We start from the raw sequence: 20260 nt of genomic DNA, 5'->3' as shown, positions 1-20260 counted from the left end.
CTTTTCCTCTAGGAAATTTTCATCCAAAGATGGGGACAGGGAAAGATTCTTGGGGCATAGTAGTTTTAATAGTTCTTTAATAACCATAGTTAAAGACTTTTATCTGCTTTTAGTAAAGAATAACTCACACAACACTTCACTGAAATCAATAGTAAAATCAAGACCACAAAACTTTTTTCATTAACAATTACTTGCTAATTGAAATGAAAATAGCATCAAGGGAGCCTGTTGTAAATACAGTACTTATAAGGCAGAGAGAGCAATTAGGGGGAATGGACAAAAAGTATTGTTTATGTGTAGAACCTTCTTTCCTTATCAGGTTCAAGGCTTATAATCATATAATTCTAGTTTTGAAAAGGAACCTAGAGCTTATCTATATTTTAAAAAATGTTTTATTTATTTATTCATGAGAGACACACAGAGAGAGGTAGAGACAGAGGCAGAGGGAGAAGCAGGCTCCATGCAGGGAGCCTGATATGGGACTCGATCCCGGAACTTCAGGATCACGCCCTAAGCCAAAAGCAGATGCTCAACTGCTGAGCCACTCAAGCATCTGCCTAGAGTCATTTAAACTAATCAGTTTTCAATTGGAGGCACTGCTCCTCAGAGGATGAAATGTTGCCAAGATGGTAGGAGGGCCTGGTCTAATACCCAGGTATTTGCTCTTTCTACCATTCTTTGCTCTATATGTAAATACCTTTTACTCAAAGACAGAGAGGAGGGTCTGTTTCAACCCTGGCCTACTCACTGTTGCTTCTTACAGGGTGTAGTATTGTTTTGGCAGCTCAACCACTCTGACCTTCACTCTTGAGTAGATAGGAAAGGGGTGGCATATGGAAGGTGGAATAGAGTCAGGGAAGGAGGAGAAGCTGTGGCCCCCCTTTGCTAGCTTGCTTACTTGCTGGCAGGAAGTTACTCAGGACAGTGCCTGATAAACCCTTGGTGACTATTACTGCCACTGCCACAATTACTACATCTTTTTCATCTGCTCTTTGACAGAATATTCTGTGTTGAAAGAAAACCTTGTACTTTAATTTCCTTTTCTAGATAAGAATAATTGGAATATATGGAGACTTTATGTTGTACTTTTTGTCATATCAAGAACGGGAATTGGGATGCCTGGGTGGTTCAGCGGTTAAGCATCTGCCTTCGGCCTGGGGTGTGATCCTGGAGACCTGGGATCGAGTCCCACATCAGGCTCCCTGCATGGAGCCTGCTTCTCCTTCTCCCTATGTCTCTGCCTCCCTCTCTCTCTCTCTCTCTCTCTCTGTCTGTCTCTCATGAATAAATAAATAAAATCTTAAAAAAAAAAAAAAGAACGGGAATATCTAAGTAAATGTATTGTTAAATTGTCTAAGGCTACATTACTCTTACTTTGCTGGGAGGATAGCTTTCTGTCATTCTTTCCATTTAAAATGTTAATCTGAAATGTAGCAGTGTTCTCACTGCCAGAGCAAAATAGGACAATACCTGCCCTGTATTTCAGAGAGTGAAATATACTTTCTTTGATCAGAGGATCTGATGAGTTGATTTTTTTGTGGCTGTGTGGTTATTGTTTTCATCACTTATGTTTGCATATCTTTTTTTTTTTTTAACACTCCAGAGCATTTTCCTGTCTTTCTTTCTGCTATGGTTTCAATATAGTTCAATATACTAGTCCTAATTGTCTGGAGCTTTGCACAAGTAAATTATAGTAATCTTATGTATAATGTTTCATTAAACATTTAATACAATATATTATATGACTACTTCTCTACACCATGTTTTTTTTTTGTTTTGTTTTGTTTTTTGCCTTGGAAGAAAAATTTCTAGATGGCTGTTACCTAAGTCAATAAGTAGTATATACATTATTTAATTTTTAAAAGTATATAAAAAATGTACCAGAAAGTTACATTCTCTGAAATCTATAGCAGATGTTTTACAAGTTAGACACAGCTATCAAAATCCAAAGGCAAATTTTACTATGTCTGTTTTCTGAAAATGGCTTTGACCTGAGCAGAAACTTACTAAGATTCTGCTAACCCAACTGGGCCTTTGTTGTCACAGGATAAGATGATAGAAACTTCTAGCTAAAGAGATTCAACATCAAACAACATTTCCATAAAGACATTTATTTGTTTTAACCAGCTTATTTACATAAAACAGGCTGAGTTCTCAGGAAATGCAAACCCGAGTGTGTAACTAAGAGGGCTTATGCTTCGGCAGTCCTGTCCATTTCCTTTTTTATTGACCTGAATGAGTGTGTTCCAATACCACAAACACTGTGAAAATCTCCCAGCCACTGGGCTCAGATTTACTGTGTCTGAAGATAGTTTGTGTGAGAATAAGAAGGCAGATATGAACTATTAGTGGGTAACTGTGTGGTTGTACAGTGGGCAAAGCATACATGCACTGGTGCCTGCAGGGGCAAGATTGGTTCTCTTCTTAAAAGAATCAGTTTTAAAGTGCTGTGTTACATTGTGTCCTTTCTCTCCCTGAACAGACTCTGTAAATGTCATGTCATGAACTGTACTTCTAAAATATTATTTTTTTTCCCCTTCTTAGTCCATTGGAAATGCTAAGACAACCAGGAATGATAATAGCAGTCGTTTTGGGAAGTATATTGAAATTGGTTTTGATAAGAGATATCGAATCATTGGTGCCAATATGAGAACTTACCTTTTAGAGAAATCCAGAGTGGTGTTCCAGGTAAGCTGGGCGGGTACACATATATATTTGTGTTAGATTGCCATGTAATTCCAGAGCTCATGCTTGCTGGTATGTATTTTATTTGCAGATACTCTTGAGCATATTATGACAGTATTGCTACAGACTGCATTTGGAAAGAAATACGTAAACTGGTACCTGTCAGAGGCAGGGCAGTATCTATTAGACTAATAATCTATGGGAATGGGCACTGGTTTAGGTTTAATGGTTCTGACTTTTTCCTGCAGATTGTCGTAGAAAAAACTTAGTTAAAAAGAGGTGCTGTTTGTTTTTTTGAGATTGTATTTATTTATTTATTTTAGAGAGTGTACATGAGTAGGGGGAGGGGCAGGAGAGAGAAAATGCCAAGCAGATTCAGTGCTGTGCACAGGCTGACATGAGTCTCCATCCCACAACCCTGAGATCATGATCTGAGCCAAAACCAAGAGTCGGACGTCTAACTGACTGTGCCACGTAGGCAACCTAAGAGGTGTTACTAGTTTAGTCTTAACTCTCGTATTTCCCAGTTGATAGGGAAGACATTGGGTCATGTGTTTCAGTGAGCTACAGTTTGAACTTAGTTACTTGTCTTCTTTTCTTCTTTCTCCTCTCTTACAATCTGATTATTATTTAGATAGAATAATGTAATGAAGATAAATAATCTCCTTTTCCAGACATAAGGTTCTGTTGAGCATCAAACCTGACCTTCAGGCCACACTGTTCTTTAGTCAACTAAATAAATACACTGCAGAATTCAAGGATATGATTGGTGGAGTATAAGGATTCAGTTTTGTATGAACAATATTATTACAGTTGCATTTTTAAAGTATGTATGTGGAAAAAGGACTGTCAGAAAATAATGTTATGAAAAAAAAGAAAATACTGTTATGTTAAAATTGTACATGATTTATTTTTTTTTTAAGATTTTATTTATTTATTCATGAGAGACAGAGAGAGAAGCAGAGACATAGGCAGAAGGAGAAGCAGGCTCTATTGTAGAAAGCCTGATATGGGACTTGATCCCAGGACCCCAGGATCACGCCCTGAACTGAAGGCAGACACTCAACTGCTGAGCCACCCAGGCGTCCCAACGTTTGTGGATCTCTTACAACCAACCACAGTAGATGATCTGATCTGACATATGGCAAAGATAGAATATTCTTTTTCATTTAAAGTGTTAGGAAGACCATGAACCTGAGTGGTACTCTGAGAAAATATTGAGTACAGGTTTATCCCCCTTTCCAGAAGTAGATTGGTCCTATGAAACCTTTTATAGGCTGAAATGGTATAAAGTGAGGAAAAACATTACCATTAATTTATATGAGAAAGTTTCTGAGCATCCTCAGACCCCAAAAATAACCTCCCTTAGGTTTTTCTTATACCTTAGGATACATCTTGCTAACAGATACCCGAAATAAGTCAAGATGAAGCACAGATGCTCACAGACACAGTTGAAAGCTATGGCAGCTTGATGCGAAGATGTGGTCTCATGGTTGCTGCTGGGGGTGTCCTGCCTCTGTAGTGGCTTTCCACAAAATAAACACTAAACACTATTTTTTGCTTTTCTTTAAAAAATACTCTCTGGATTTCTTTTGGTTAGCAAAACAGGTACTAATGTAAGCCTTTTGCTAGAATGACATGGTATAATGCAAACTTCAGAAAAGCAGGGGAGGGCAGCCAGGTGGCTCAGCTATTTAGCGCCGCCTTCAGCCTGGGGCATGATCCTGGAGACCTGGGATCGAGTCCCATGTCAGGCTCCCTGCTTGGAGCCTGCTTCTCCCTCTGCCTTTGTCTCTGCCCCCCACCCCTCTCTCTGTGTGTGTCTCTCATGAATAAATAAATAAAATTAAAAAAAAAAAAGCAGGGGATACTTGTATTTCAAAAACATGGTTTTAATTTTCCCCAAGGGTAATCATTTATGACAGTGGCATATATCAAGCTGTTCTTTACTTCAAAAGCATCATTATCAGATATTTTTTGTTGAATGTGACTAACAGGTACACATTCATATATATATATATTTGCACATAGCTAATAAATCATAAGATGATAAACCTGTATTAGAAAATTTGGGAAGGGACAACTTCTTGCATCAAGATAATTAAATATTTATTTTATGGAGGTGCCTGAGTGGCTCAGTTGGTTAAGTGTCTGACTCTTGATTTTGGCTTAGGTCATGATCTCAGGGTTTTGGGATCCAACTCCAAGTCAGGCTCTTGCTCAGTGGGGAGTCTGCTTGAGATTTTTCTTCCTCTGCCCCTCCCCCTGCTTTTTTTCCTCTCTCTTTCTCAAATAAATAAATCTTTAAAAAATTATTTTACGATTGAATTTTCGGAGTTTTAGGTTAAAATGCTATAATTGAAAACTCTTCTTATTTCAAAGGCAGAAGAGGAGAGAAACTATCATATCTTCTATCAGCTTTGTGCTTCAGCAAAGTTACCTGAATTTAAAATGCTGCGATTAGGTATGAATATGGTATTAGATTTATCGTTCTGATACTGCTTTCTGTTAATTCCTGAGTTCATAAACCTATTAAAAAGGAGATTATTTCATGCTAAGATATTTATGAGTAAAATCATAAGAAGTCTGCAGTTGGCTTCATGATAACCTAGGGATGGGGACGGGGTGAATAGCTGCATACATGGAGCAAAATTGACCATGAGTTGAGTTTAAGATGACTGATGAGTACTCAGGCAGTCGAACTCCAGACTCAGTACACGTGACTGTGCTATCACTGCCTCTGCATTAGAGTGAACGTAAGGGTAGAAGCCAAGGCTTTTTCATAGACTGCAAATCTTTTATTTTCATTAATTGTAGGAAATGCAGATAACTTTCATTACACGAAGCAGGGTGGCAGTCCCGTGATTGAAGGAGTTGATGATACCAAGGAGATGGCACATACCAGGCAGGCGTGCACTTTGCTAGGTAACATAATTTTATTTTTGAGCTCTTATGAGCAGTAGGTCTCTGATTCAAGCAATCTTTGGAATGTTGGCTAAGCTTTGTATTACTTGGTGAGTGTTGGGAGATTGAATGTTCATTCTTTATAAAACACCTTTGGACAGCAAATGAACATGACGTTTTATTTTGGGGTGATGGGAACTATTCTAAATTCAGTTTGTAGTAATGGTTGTACAACTAATCACTGAATTGTACTTAAATCAGGTGAATTTTATGGTGTGCAAATCATCCTTCAGTAAAGCTGTTTAAAACAAATTGGGGGTCTTAGGGGAGGTAGAACTAATTTTTTTGTTTAAATTTTCACAAAATCTGACATCTAAGGCTGAATGAAATGGGTTCCTGAACAAGCTCACATTTTGTAGGATTTTGCTTTTTTTTTTTTCACTTTTGTTTTTTGTTTGTTTATTTGTTTTGGTCTTTTGTCGTTGGGAAATATGGTTGAGCTGGTGTAGTGACAAAACATTGTATTACATGTATATTTTTCCACTGTTTTAAAAATGGCTCAGATGTCACTGTCTAGTTTCTGAGATTTAAAAAATATGGAGTCTACATACAAGTAAATCAGTCTTTAGAACTGCAGTGTACAACTTTTAGTGGTGAATTATTTATTTTAACAATCTCAAAATATAAATAACTAAAAGCATGTGATGGTATTTTGATAAGTACTATGAGTTGGGTTAATTTAATTTAAAAGCATTGCTATTTAGAGTATGGTCCAGGACCATAATGAAGCTTGCAAAAATTCAGAAACTTACGCTTTATCTCAGACCTACTGAATCAGAATCTGTATATTAACATGATCCACTGGTGATTCATTTGCACATTAAGTTTAAAAAATACTGCTATACTTCTAGGGCTAAATATATTTGTAAATAGAAAATTACAAATTTGAAAAGCCATAATTAGGAGATAGGAAAAACATTCATTATTAGATCAACTTTCAATTATCCTGTATATGATTACATATTTGGAAATAATTTTACTATTTTTACTTCCACATAATTATATCTAATATTCAGGAAATTCTTACCTTGTTGAAAAATGAAGCCAGATCTGATAAAACACCAAGGGCTGTACAGCTTTCTCATACTGCCTCGTCCTTTAGTTGCTGCTCCAGTACTGCATTTCAGTATTCCCTCATCAGGCTGGGTATAACACGAGCCCAAACTCTTCTAATCTTGCGATCTCTTTAATTTACACTTGGTCTGTAGTTAGAAGAAGTAATTAAAATAATCTGACTTAAAATAGCCTTATTGGGCGATAGCTTGCATTTGGAATAGAAAAGGTTATAATGTTAAGAAAATACTTAAATCCAGTGTATGTATGATAATTTGTTTAGCATTTATTATGTGTCCCATAGTGTGCTAAGTATATTGCATGACTACGTGCATTTTCTTATTAATGTTCATGGATGCCTTTGGAGACCGTCACTACTCTTCTCATACCTCAAAACTGAAACATAAAAAGGTGATGTTACCTAACCAGATGAAACATAAAAAGGTGATGTTACCTAACCAGATGTTACCTAAAAGATGGCAGGTCAGAAGCAAAGCCAGCCCTTGAGCCCAGTTCTTGCATCCCATGCTCCCAATCATGATGCTGCCTTGTTTTATGTGTTAATGTCAACAAAGATGAATGTTGTTAACTATGGCATGTACCATCTGCACATCTGGCAATATTCAAGAGTTAACAACAGGTTTAAAATTGTCTACTGTAATAGTTTGTAATCACTTGTTCATTTTTCTGTTGTTTCAGGAATTAGTGAGTCTTATCAGATGGGAATTTTCCGAATACTTGCTGGCATCCTTCACTTAGGCAATGTTGCATTTACATCTCGGGATTCAGATAGCTGCACAATACCTGTAAGTTAGAATGTGCTTAGTGTGATAGCTTGTATTTCAGTTTTGTTGATTCTTTAAGGAAGCAGTATATTTGAAGTTTCTCTACTAACATTATCAGATAAATTATCCCAAGTAGAATCTTGAACTGAAGGTAAAAAATATGGATGCTAATCCCTGGTGCACAGTGATTGTGTGTGTTAGGGGTAAGAGAGAAGAGAAAACTTGGATACATGTCTGGTCCATATGAACAGAGGTGGGAAGTATTCAATATGAAACTTGTATTGGGGCCATCTAGGGAGGAGGGTTCATTTGGCCCATGGCACAAGTACCAAATATTGAAAACTTTGTGTCTTCAGCTATGGAGTTTTCATATGGCTTAAAATTTATTGAAACAACTATTAGCAGTTGTTACTCCTGAGAAGAGGAACTAGATGGCTGGGGGCTTGGGTATCTTCACTAAGATTTGCGTATTCTTGCATGAATAGCGATAACTGCACACTGAGAATTAAAACCCAATTCCATATGAAATGTTTGTTTAAATTGCAACAAAACCTGGTAGTCTCAGATTGTCCTCATTGGGCATTTATGATTTGCAATATTTGCTGATCACCATCATCAAATATAACAAGCACATGCATATGCATGCGCACACATATATACATACATATAGGTATTTTTAAACTTTATTAGAGTGGAAGAAGTTTTAATGTAATTCTTTTTCCATCCTGCTTGCTCAAGATTGTGATAGGAAAGTCTTAAGATTTGTTTCAAAAAAAAAAAAAAAAAAAAGACTTTCACTCTTTTCACTCTTCAGATATCCAAGTTGATATTTAGCAGATCTACATGTAGATTAATTTGTGACTGACTTAAATTTGTATAAATGAGATGTTAGTTTTGAAATGCACATTTCAGTCTCTGCCTGGATTCAATCCCTACTTTATTGTTTAATCTCACTGTATTTTTGGGTGAATTACTTAGCTTCTCTGAACCTCACTTTCCTTGTCTGTAAAATGAGACTATCTTTTCCAGCAGTTTTCGACTAGGTGCTCTGATTGATCTTCACACTGGATAAATTACATATATATATATATATATATATATATATATATATATATATATAAATATATATATATTTTAAAATATTTATATATTTATTCATGAGAGACACAGAGAGAGAGGCAGAAACATGAGCAGAGGGAGAAGCAGGCTCCCCTGTGGGGAGCCCTATGTAGGACTTGATCCCAGAATTCCAGGATCAGGTCCTGAGCCGAAGGCAGATGCTCAGCTGCTGAGCCAGCCACCCAGGTGCCCCTACTTATATATATTTTAAAGATTCTGTTTTTTAGTGATCTCTATACCTAATGTGGAGCTTGAACTTATAACCCTGAGATCAAGAGTTGCATGTTCTGCTGACTGAGCCAGTCAGACACCCCATGATAAATTATATATTTTTAAAAAATTAATAAATATGCAAAATCTACTCAGAGGCCAGAAGCTAAGTAAAAATAGGAAGTAGAGCCCTGGAGTTAGGGCATTTACTGAACCTGGTGACCATGAGCTTTGGTTTTCTTAGCCAAGTAGAGTACAAAAGACAAAGCCTTGGGCTCATATAAACAGGAATCACTGCCTAAAGCTGAGACCCTAAATGGGAAATTAGTCATAAAATTGCCCACCACCTACTCCAAGAGTACAAAGAAAAGTTGATCTGGCTTGAGCAAGCCTTGTTGCTAACTGGAGGAGAAAATAGTTCCTAAAAATTTACAATAGTCAACCGACCCTCACACTTACTCCCAGACTGATTTTATAGTTCCTACTTGGTCCCAGAAAGCTAAATACAGAAAACTTAGCTTAAATGGGTCTGTCTCTATTCTCTCATGAATAAATAAATAAAATCTTTAAAAAAAAAGAAAGAAATTGGGAGATTTTGTCACCAAGAGGTCCTCACTGAAGGAAATATTAAAGGAAGAAGCATAGAAGTCACATAGGCAGAAGGAGAATGACCCAAGATCTAAAAGGAGAGAATGAATGGTGGATTCATAAACTAGGAAAGCACGTGCCAAAATAGATCAAATATCATTAATTAAAACAATAATAGTAATAATAATGAATGGTGTATTGGGCTGGAAAAGACAGAACTCCCCACAAATACTTAGTAGTTAAAAAGGGAAAGATAGTCATCTTTATCATTGGAGAAACTTGGCAGGCATTCCCTTCTGTATTTGACATTCTGTGTCTCTAATTGACGCAACCAGTAGTGAGACCAATCAGCATCATAGAACTTCTTTTTTTATTGTTGTTTTTGTTGTTTGCTTTTAAAAAGCCTTTAAATATATTTATTTCTCTGGTTTGTAGTTTATAGTGAACATGTTTTAAGCCACTCTGGAAAACTGTGTGGAGGTTCCTCAAAGAGTTAAAAATAGACCTGCCCTACGACCCAGCAATTGCACTGCTGGGGATTTACCCCAAAGATACAGATGCAATGAAATGCCAGGACACCTGCACCCCAATGTTTATAGCAGCAATGTCCACAATAGCCAAACTGTGGAAGGAGCCTCGGTGTCCATCGAATGATGAATGGATAAAGAAGATGTGGTTTATGTATACAATGGAATATTACTCAGCCATTAGAAATGACAAATACCCACCATTTGCTTCAACGTGTATGGAACTGGAGGGTATTATGCTGAGTGAAATAAGTCAATCGGAGAGGGACAAACATTATATGGTCTCATTCATTTGGGGAATATAAATAATAGTGAAAGGGAATAGAAGGGAAGGGAAGAAGAAATGGGTAGGAAATATCAGAAAGGGAGACAGAACATGAATGAAGACTCCTAACTCTGGGAAATGAACTAGGGATGGTGGAAGGGGAGGAGGGCGGGGGGTAGGGGTGAATGGATGACGGGCACTGAGGGGGGCACTTGACGGGATGAGCACTGGGTGTTATTCTGTATGTTGGCAAATTGAACACCAATAAAAAATAAATTTATTATTAAAAAAAATTTAAAAAAGAACATGTTTTAAGTTTTTTATTTTAACTCCAGTATAGTTACCATACAGTGTTAGATTAGTTTCAGGTGCATAGTGTAGCGATCCAGCACTTCCATACAATGCCTAGTGCTCATCACAGCAAGTGCATTCCTTAATCCCCATCACCTATTTCACCCACCTCTCCTCTGATAACATCAGTTTGTTCTCAGTAGTTAAGAGTCTGTTTCTTAGGCTTTTTAAGTAGTTTGGCTATTGTAAATAATACTGCAATAAATATAGGGGTGCATGTATCCTTTCGAATTAGTGTTTTTCCACTTTTGGGGTAAATAGTAATGTGCTTACTGGATCATAGAGTAGTTCTTTTTTTAACTTTTTGAGGGACCTCCATCCTGTTTTCCAGAGTGGCTGCATTCCCACTGGCAGTGTACAAGGGTTCTTTTTTCTCCATATCCTTGCCAGCACTTTTTGTTTCTTACGATTTTAATTTTAGCTATTCTGACAGGTATGCAGTGATATCTCATTATAGTTTTAGTTAGCATTTCCCTAATGGTGAGTGGTGTTGAACATCTTTTCATGTGTCTGTTGGCCATCAGGATGTCGTCTTTGGAGAAATGACTGTTCAACATTATATAACTTCTAATATGTTGTACTGAGATCACAACATCACTTTTCTGGTATTCCTGCCAAGAAGGCATGATCCAGATCTAATCATGAGATATCATCATGCAGACCCACACTGAGGGACATACTATTCAAAAATATCAAGGTCACACACACACACAAAAGACAACAACTAAAAAAGAGCAAAGACCTCTTGAGATTAAAGGAGGCTAATGAAACTGGCAACTCAATGGAGTATATGAACTCAGACTGGATCCTGGACTATAAAAATCTCTCCCTCACCTCTGTGCAGAAATTGATTAGCTCAATCAAAAAAATTGAATTAAATCTGTAAGTTAGGTAATAGAGCTGTATCATTGCTAATTTTCTAATTTTCTTCATGATATTATAGTTATATAAGATAATGTCTGGTTTTTAGGAGATACACACTAAAATATTTAGGACTAAAATGGCATCATGCTTGGAACCTTCAAAGGTTTTTTTTTTTTTTTTTCCCACTCTACTCTCAAAGGTTCTAAAAATTAATGTGTATGTGCACATATGTGAAAGAGAATGATACAAGCAAGTGTTGTAAAATGTTAATATTTAGGGAATTTGGGTGAAGGGACTTCTTTGTACTGCTCTTGTAACTTTTCTGTTAGTCTAAAACTAGCTCAGAAGAAAAAGTTAAAAAAATAAATCATCAGCCCCTGCTCCTCCTAAAATCATAGAAGTAGATTACTAGATAACAACTGGATAACTGGTTTAGGAATGCAGCTCTATGCTTTTGAAATAAGCATTCCTAAAACATAAAGGTATAGAAAGTTTTAAAATAAAAAGTTTAGAAAAGATATACCATAATCGCTACAATAAAACCTAGCAGACCCTGTATTGATGTTGAACAAAATAAAGTTTGGGGCCAAAAGCAGCAGTAGAGATAAATAGAGTAGTATATAATGATAGAGATTATATTCACCAGGAAGATGTAATGGTTCTAAACTTTAATGTACTTAATGGCATAGACTTAAAATATATAAAGCAAAAACCAACAGATACTACAAGAAAAAATTGATCTATCATAGTGGGAGATTATTGACTTCTCTCAGATAAAAAGGGATAGAAGTAAAGTTACAGAAAATTTGAACAAAAAAGTTTACAGCCGTGATATAATAGTAAAGTAATGCCATTGACATAGAGTATGTTAATTTTATTTTATTATTTATTCCTGAGAGACACAGAGAGAGAGGCAGAGACATAGGCAAAAGGAGAAAGAAGCAGGCTTCCTGCGGGGATCCCAAATTGGAACTCGATCCCAGGACCCTAGAATCATAACCTGAGCCAAAGGCAGACAGACGCTCAATCACTGAGCCACCCTGGTTCCCCAAATAGAATATGTTTAGAGAGTACTGATCCACTTCTAAATGATGTCAAATCATTCATATTTACATGAATGAAATTAGCTGCTTATTTAAGAGAGTTGTGACATGCTGTTGGTAATGTGCTGATTTATATCTGAAGTGATCATTTGGGAAGAGGTAAGATGAAGGAAGAACTTCCTCAGTGGAAAGGGTCAGGAGGTGAGGGTGTCAGGGCACCCAGGTTCTAATGACAACACTGACATAAATTGGTCATGTGATGTTTCAAATCCAAGCTCTCCTCTTGGGTTTCAGTCAGAGATAGCAATGTTCATCCTGCCTGTTCCCCAGGAATGTCATCAGATTCAATTGAAACATGTGAATGAAGATATTAAAAAATATAATGCACTCATGTGGATTAAATTAAACCAGTATTTGTTGAATGTCTACTCAATGCAAGGCCTATGGAAGACATTATAGGGAATAGAGATATGTAAGTCATTAAAGGTATTCTTTTTTTTTTTTTTTTTTTACAGATTTTATTTATTTATTTGAGGAAGAGGGTGCAAGCAGGGAAGGGTAGAGGGGGAGGGAGAAAGAATCTGAAGCAGACTCTGCACTGAGCAGGAGCCCAACATGGAGCTTTATCCCATGACTGTGAGATTATGACCTGAGCTGAAACCAAGAATCAGCTGCTTAACCAACTGAACCACCCAGGCACCCCCATTAAAGAGATTCTAATCTAAGAAGTCATGCAAATAGCTATCAAGTTATCTCTTTCAAACTCTTCAGTGGCTTCCCTTTGCTCTCAGGATGAAGACCAGCCATGGTATATACCCTGCCTGTCTCTGTGGCTTCATCTCAGATATTTTCTCCCTCACTCAGCTTTAGTCTCTCATACTACTAGTTTCACTCCCACCACAGGACTTGTATACCAGTTGTTCCCTCAGCCTGAAGACCCTTTCTTCCCCTTTCACTGAGTTAATACCTTCCTATCCTTCAGATCTCAGCTCTGTTTCTCAAGGCAACTGGCCTCTGCCTCCTGAATAGGGCACACTCCTTTCACATGGAATCGGAGTATAGCTCCTTTTTTCTTTGCAGTAATTTTACAGGTTAGGGAACAGTCATTTGATTAATATCCATTTCCTCTAGTTACTATAAGTTGTAGGCAGATAGGGGCCATGTCTGGTTTTATTTACTGGCATATCATAGGCATTCAGTAAATACTTGTTGACAAGCTGACAGATACTCTGATCAACTGAAGGAGCCTAAAGACAGATTAAAAACAAATACAGTGAAGAGACAAAGGAAGATGTAGCTTGTGAAATGAGCCCTAGAAGAGATTATAAAATGCTGCCTGGATGTTAGTCTAATGGACAGTTATGATTATGATCACCGACCACTTCACATGAGCACTGTGTTAGTTATAACAAAGAAATTTCTGGATTTTGTTACCTCTTTGTTAGTATTTTTTAGTAAATTTAGTAAATATTTGATTGATTTGGCCAAAAGAAATAACCCACTCTCTTTTTGTCAGCCCAAGCATGAACCCCTCAGCATCTTCTCTGATCTTATGGGCGTGGACTATGAGGAGATGTGTCACTGGCTCTGCCATCGGAAACTGGCTACCGCCACAGAGACATATATCAAACCAATCTCTAAGCTGCAGGCCACGAATGCCCGTGATGCTTTAGCCAAGCACATTTATGCCAAGCTCTTTAACTGGATTGTAGATCATGTCAATCAGGCCCTCCATTCAGCTGTCAAACAGCACTCTTTTATCGGAGTGCTAGACATATACGGGTAAGTGTATTTGGCTTAGTGGTCTGCCATAGAGCATTTCTTTCTAGAGATTATCTAATAACTCTAAATGTGTATTAGATTCTTTCTCCTACTGGTAAAGAGAAAAGAAAACTAGGAGAGCATTTCTAAAAACCTTATTTTGTTTGCTAGTTGCCTTTTCTGGGTGCCCACTTGAACTGTTAATACCTTTCATATACATTTGTGTGTGTGTGTGTGTGTGTGTGTGTTTTAAGACTTTATTTATTCATGAGACATACAGAGAGAGAGAAAGAGATACAGGCAGAGGGAGAAAGAGGCTCCATGCAGGAAGCCTAACGCAGGACTCGATCCCGGGACTCCAGGATCACGCCCTGGGCCGAAGGTGGCACTAAACCGTTGAGCCACCCGGGCTGCCCCTACATTTGTTTTTTGATGTCTAATTTTTTATTGTTTAGTGTTTTTTTTTTTTTTTTAAGATTTTATTTATCCATTCATGAGAGACACAGAGAGAGGGGCAGAGACACAGGCAGAGGGAGAAGCAGGCTCCTTTTGAATACAGGGAGCCCAATGCGGGACTCACCCTGGGCCTCCAAGATCACGCCCTGGGCCGAAGGTGGCGCTAAACCGCTGAGCCACCTGAGCTGCCCTGTTGTTTAGTTTTTCAAAAGAACCTGTTTGATCTCTGTTCTCTGTTCCCTGTTATGTGAATGTAGACACTGTGAATCTGTAAATTGACCAGATCAATAGCTTTATCATAATTCGATTGTTCCCCACTTGGAGATGAATTGGCTCTCAAAAACTCATACTGTTGAACACATCTTTAAAGAGCTTTAAAAAAAACCTTTCTGCTATGTGCTTGATGCCTATCTGCTGGATACAGATTCCATGTAACTGACTTATAAACCTTTACCTTCACTGATGTGGAGAGTTTCACAATGTTGGGAAATTTCTTCTCTCTCTCTCTCTCTTTCTTTCTCTTTTTCTAATAGGCACATTTTGAATATTTAAAAAAGCTATTTCTTTTTCTCCTCTTCACATACTGTTTTTGGTTTTACAGATTTGAAACATTTGAGATAAATAGTTTTGAACAGTTTTGCATAAATTATGCAAATGAAAAACTACAGCAACAATTCAATATGGTAAGACTTTTCTTTCTTAACTAATATTCTACTGTAAATTATTCTTTTGAATTCCTACACTGTGTTTAAAGTCTGGTTTCTGAAATGAGGTTGTAAATTGCAATAATTGTCTAGGCTTTAGAACAACTGAGCTGTTGAGGAACTTACAATTAATAAATTAATGCAATATTAAAGAAATGATTACGACCCAGAAAAGATTCAAGATGATTTTCAGATTACAGTCTGAAAATAGTAAAAACTCAGTTGAAGTAAGTTGAGTGATGGAAGCAGGAAGTGTGATGGGTAGTAACATAGGCAGTATGAAGTTTTGAGCTTAGGATATCCTTCAGTGTATTGTCCCTGTGGAGTTAAGACTGTCTTAACTCACTTGCTGTATTAGCAAGATGCCAGCATGAAAAATCAGAACACACACTCTTTTCTGCATATTTTATTTACATATTCTTTTACAGATTCTCTTTTCAATAGACTGAGACATTCACCATGACAATGGCAATGGGCATATTTTGAGAATGGCTCTTGTGAAGTAATAATGTATCTTCAAGTGTTATCGTGGTATTGGGGGGTTTCAAGATATTTAAAAATGAGAGGCAGTAGATTACAATAGTGAGGAACACAGACCTTCAAAAGTAAACTGCTTAGATTGGAATCCCATTCTGCATTGAATATTCAGGGGACCTTGGACAGGTTAATTGGCTTTCCTGGGCTTTAGTCTCTTCATCTGTATAATGGGGGTAATGATTGTACCTACTGCATATGGTTGTATATAGTAAATGAGTTAGAGTATGTAAAGTGCCAGGCACAGTTCTAAGTGCAAGATTTGGGATGGTTGTTAGTACTGATGGAAGAGGATATTAAAAATAAGTCACCCAAAAAACAAAACAAAAAAGTCACCCATAGGAATTGAAGATGGAAGAGAAGAGAGCTAGCTGAAGGATAGGAAAAGAGCCCTTAGTATCCTCATCTTAATAAGAGAGAGGTCAGGTGGCATGGTTAATGATAAAGAAAAAGAAGTTTAAAGGTATAGTTTTAAGTTACAAAATTAGTAAAAATCAAAAGAAGAACCAAAAGTAATAATATTGGGAGGAAAGCAGAAGGGCAGTGGAGAGGTGGTATATATGAATTTAGCCTCGTCTGTCTCATCAAGAAATCAATAGATGATGTTTCCAATGGACAAATTTAAAAAACGGGAAGTACACATATTCTTTAGAGGTAAGTATCAGTAAGAAATAATTAAGGAAGTTAAAAATGGTTTCCTCCAGAGAGTGAGACTGGATTGAGGGATGGGACAAGGGATTGTTGCTTGTCATCATCAAACATTTGATTGATTGATTTAAAAAAAAATACTGCATATACTCTGATGAAAATTTGAACCATCTGTATTTAGCAAGTTAAGTTACTTAACACAGTGAAATAATGCAGAGGTGATCTTCAAACCTTAGCCTTATGACTATTTCCATAAAAATGTGATTGTTCTATTTTTCATCTTTGCATAAGAAACATAAATAGAATCTTGTCTTACATTTAGATCTTTCATCCATTTTGAGTTTATCTTTGTGTATGGTGTAAGAGAGTGGTGTAGTTTCATGCTTCTGCATGTGGATGTCCAATTTTCCCAGCACCATTTATTGAAGAGACTGTCTTTTTTTCCAGTGGATAGTCTTTCCTGCTTTGTCGAATATTAGTTGACCATAAAGTTGAGGGTCCACTTCTGGATTCTCTATTCTGTTCCATTGATCTATGTGTCTGTTTTTGTGCCAGTACCACACTGTCTTGATGACCACAGCTTTGTAGTACAACCTGAAATCTGGCATTGTGATGCCCCCAGATATGGTTTTCTTTTTTAAAATTCCCCTGGCTGGGGATCCCAGGGTGGCTCAGTGGTTTGGCGCCTGCCTTTGGCCCAGGGCGCCATCCTAGAGTCCCAGGATCGAGTCCTGCATCGGGCTCCTGGCATGGAGCCTGCTTCTCCCTCTGCCTGTGTCTCTGCCTCTCTCTCTCTGTGTCTCATAAATAAATAAATAAATCTTTAAAAAAATAAAATAAAATTCCCCTGGCTATTCAGGGTCTTTTCTGATTCCACACTAATCTTAAAATAATTTGTTCCAACTGTCTGAAGAAAGTCTATGGTATTTTGATAGAGATTGCATTAAATGTGTAAATTGCCCTGGGTGGAAGGAGCCTCGGTGTCCATCGAAAGATGAATGGATAAAGAAGATGTGGTCTATGTATACAATGGAATATTCCTCAGCCATTAGAAACAACAAATACCCACCATTTGCTTCGATGTGGATGGAACTGGAGGGTATTATGCTGAGTGAAATAAGTTAATCGGAGAAGGACAAACATTATATGGTCTCATTCATTTGGGGAATATAAAAAATAGTGAAAGGGAATAAAGGGGAAAGGAGAAAGAATAAGTGGGAAATATCAGGGAGGGAGACAGAACATGAGAGACTCCTAACTCTGGGAAAGGAACTAGGGGTGGTGGAAGGGGAGGTGGGCGGGGGGTGGGGGTGACTGGGTGATGGGCACTGAGGGGGGCACTTGATGGGATGAGCACTGGGTGTTATTCTATATGTTGGCAAATTGAACACCAATAAAAAATAAATTTATAATAAAAAAATAAATTTAAAAAATTTAAAAAAGAAACATAAAAACCTATCAGAGATTAAATTAAGCATTATCTTTTCTCAAGGTTTTACTGAGTTTCTTAATACTTTAATCAGAGCCACAACCTGAGCTCTTTCCAAGTACATTTTGGCACAACATGACTATCAATATAAGGAACCAACACTGGCCTCATTAGGGACTTGCTAATTTGTCTATTTTATAAGGACCCCATGTTTCTGCATGTGTGTTTCTGATTCTCTTGTTTCTCTTTCCATCTGTTTCTCCTCTCTGTCTCTGTCTCAGTCTCTGTCTCTCTACACACACACACACACACACACACACACACACACTATACTGCATCTTATCTTTTCTCTGCACAGTGTTTGTTCCCTCTTACTGTCATATGGCTTATGTATATATTTTCTCAAGGTTTCAACTTTCTCACTCACTTCAAGCTTCCTACGAACCCAGCAGTGGTTAGCTTACTCCTCTCATCCCCTTAATTTTCTTTGAAATCCCCATTCATCTTGACTTCTTTTGGCTTCAGCTTGCACTATTAATTGCCCATTTCCAAATTCTTCCACCTGAGAAAGAGAATCATAACTTTGTTCACTTTTCTCTCAGAGATCTCTAGCAGTTGACCAGCTGTGACTAGGAACATGGGGTATTATAGTAAAGAGCTTGGCTGCTCTGGGCCAGTCCCTTGGCAGGGATTATGGGTGGGGCAGTGGGCATGATCAAAATGGTTATTGGCATGTTTAGTGCTTGGAGGCATTATAGATTGACCAAGGATCTCTAGCCATGTTGAACCTTGTGCCCACATTGTCTTTTTGACAATTAAGTATCCAGAATTTTTGAGGCCTCATGGACTTTCCCCACCTAGGCATAGAAATGTGTGTAAGAATCAAGCCCATACAAAATCTGGACCAGTGTTTCTGTTGTCAGTGACGGCATATAAATTATTGAATTAAAAAAAGACAAGGCTCATTGTTTTGTAAAATATTGGTGCCATCAGGCAAGGCATCCTGCTGACACATGGTGCCCTATCTGCCTTCTCATTCATCAAGAGAGCAGAATAAATTTGCTTTCTGGTTAGCATGATATAAATATTCATGTGGGTGACCCTTTTGTTTGTTTGTTTTTAATTATTAAAGCTTATTGCAGCTGGTAAATGCTGCAAATGAGCCAAGAGGGGCATTATAATAAGTACAGAATAAAGTGAGAAAGTTCCAGGTGCACAAGGAGAATATGTATCAGAAATCTTGGTGACACCTAAGTTTCATGGGGCTTGGGGTCCTAGAAAATATGAGTTGTCTGGTCATAGAGAGAGCTGTTCTTTCCAGAAAAAGCATCAAAATGTGTGAGAGAACAAGGACACACAAGAGACAAAGGAAAACAGAAATCCCCAAGAACAATGAGTAGAGGTCATTAACATCTTGTGGAGACAAGAAGTTGTGGGTTGCTGCATTGGCTGGGCAGCCTGAAGCAAGAACTCTATCAGTGGTTGGATTGCCCTTCTGCCTAGAGTAACTTGAAATCCATTCATCTGCAGAGCTGATTTCATACAGTCTTTCCTCTGGGAAGCTTTCCCTCACCACCATATATCTAAACTTCATGAGGACTCTTGCTCTCATAGCTTGCATTATTTTCCTCTGTAACATTACTACAGTTTGTGATTATTTTATTTCTGTCTGTTTTTCCCATTAGTCTCCAAACTCATGCGGGCAGAACCCATGTCTAGTTTGTTAATTGTATGCAGTGACTGGCACATAGTAGACAGGTGATATGTATTTTTGCGTAAATGAGTGAATGGAGATTAGAAGCAATGGTGAGGATGGTGGTAGAAGCATTTAGCAGAAAGAGAAGTGAATTGGTATTTCTTGCAGCTACTTGTAGCATTGGATGAAGAATCCAGAAAATTGAGCCAAAGATTCCCTGACTATGGAAGATAATGGAAGCAGACATAAAACGCTGTTATCTAATTCTGAGGCACGTGAACTTCCAACATCACTGTCCCTTAAGAGAATTATTTTTGCTATGCTGTAAGCATCACCCAGTTTGGTTCAGTGGTCCAGGGTGCATCTGCTCTGCATAGTTGTTCAAGGCCAGCTAAGGCATCGTTAGCAGCACTGTGCAATAATCTGAGGCCAAAAAGTATATAGTGCAATGTTAGATGTATACATAAAAAAATATAAAATACTGCTACATTTGTCAGTTGTCTAACGCATGCATCTATGTACTTAGATTTACTAAGTAAATCTTGTTTACCAACAATCCTGTATAGCTGAGGTTTTAC

The 20260-nt window shown here is 37.6% G+C and overlaps 1 protein-coding gene across 4 annotated transcripts in view; it reads left to right on the top strand.

Annotated features, from left to right (window-relative positions):
• Nucleotides 1–20260, top strand: part of MYO5A (myosin VA) — a 191859-nt gene that overhangs the window by 91651 nt on the left and 79948 nt on the right. For all 4 annotated transcript variants that reach the window (XM_035708806.2, XM_025472765.3, XM_025472764.3 and 1 more), the window contains exons 6-11: nucleotides 2545–2688; nucleotides 5068–5149; nucleotides 5503–5610; nucleotides 7402–7508; nucleotides 13971–14236; nucleotides 15273–15354. In XM_035708806.2, the coding sequence (XP_035564699.1) occupies nucleotides 2545–2688; nucleotides 5068–5149; nucleotides 5503–5610; nucleotides 7402–7508; nucleotides 13971–14236; nucleotides 15273–15354 (789 nt within the window). The remainder of the gene's footprint in view (nucleotides 1–2544; nucleotides 2689–5067; nucleotides 5150–5502; nucleotides 5611–7401; nucleotides 7509–13970; nucleotides 14237–15272; nucleotides 15355–20260) is intronic.

The sequence above is a fragment of the Canis lupus genome, chromosome 30 (assembly GCF_003254725.2).
Source record: "Canis lupus dingo isolate Sandy chromosome 30, ASM325472v2, whole genome shotgun sequence".
NCBI lineage: Eukaryota > Metazoa > Chordata > Mammalia > Carnivora > Canidae > Canis > Canis lupus.
Note: the sequence above shows the minus strand (reverse complement) of the source record. Positions and strands in the feature narration are given on the sequence as shown.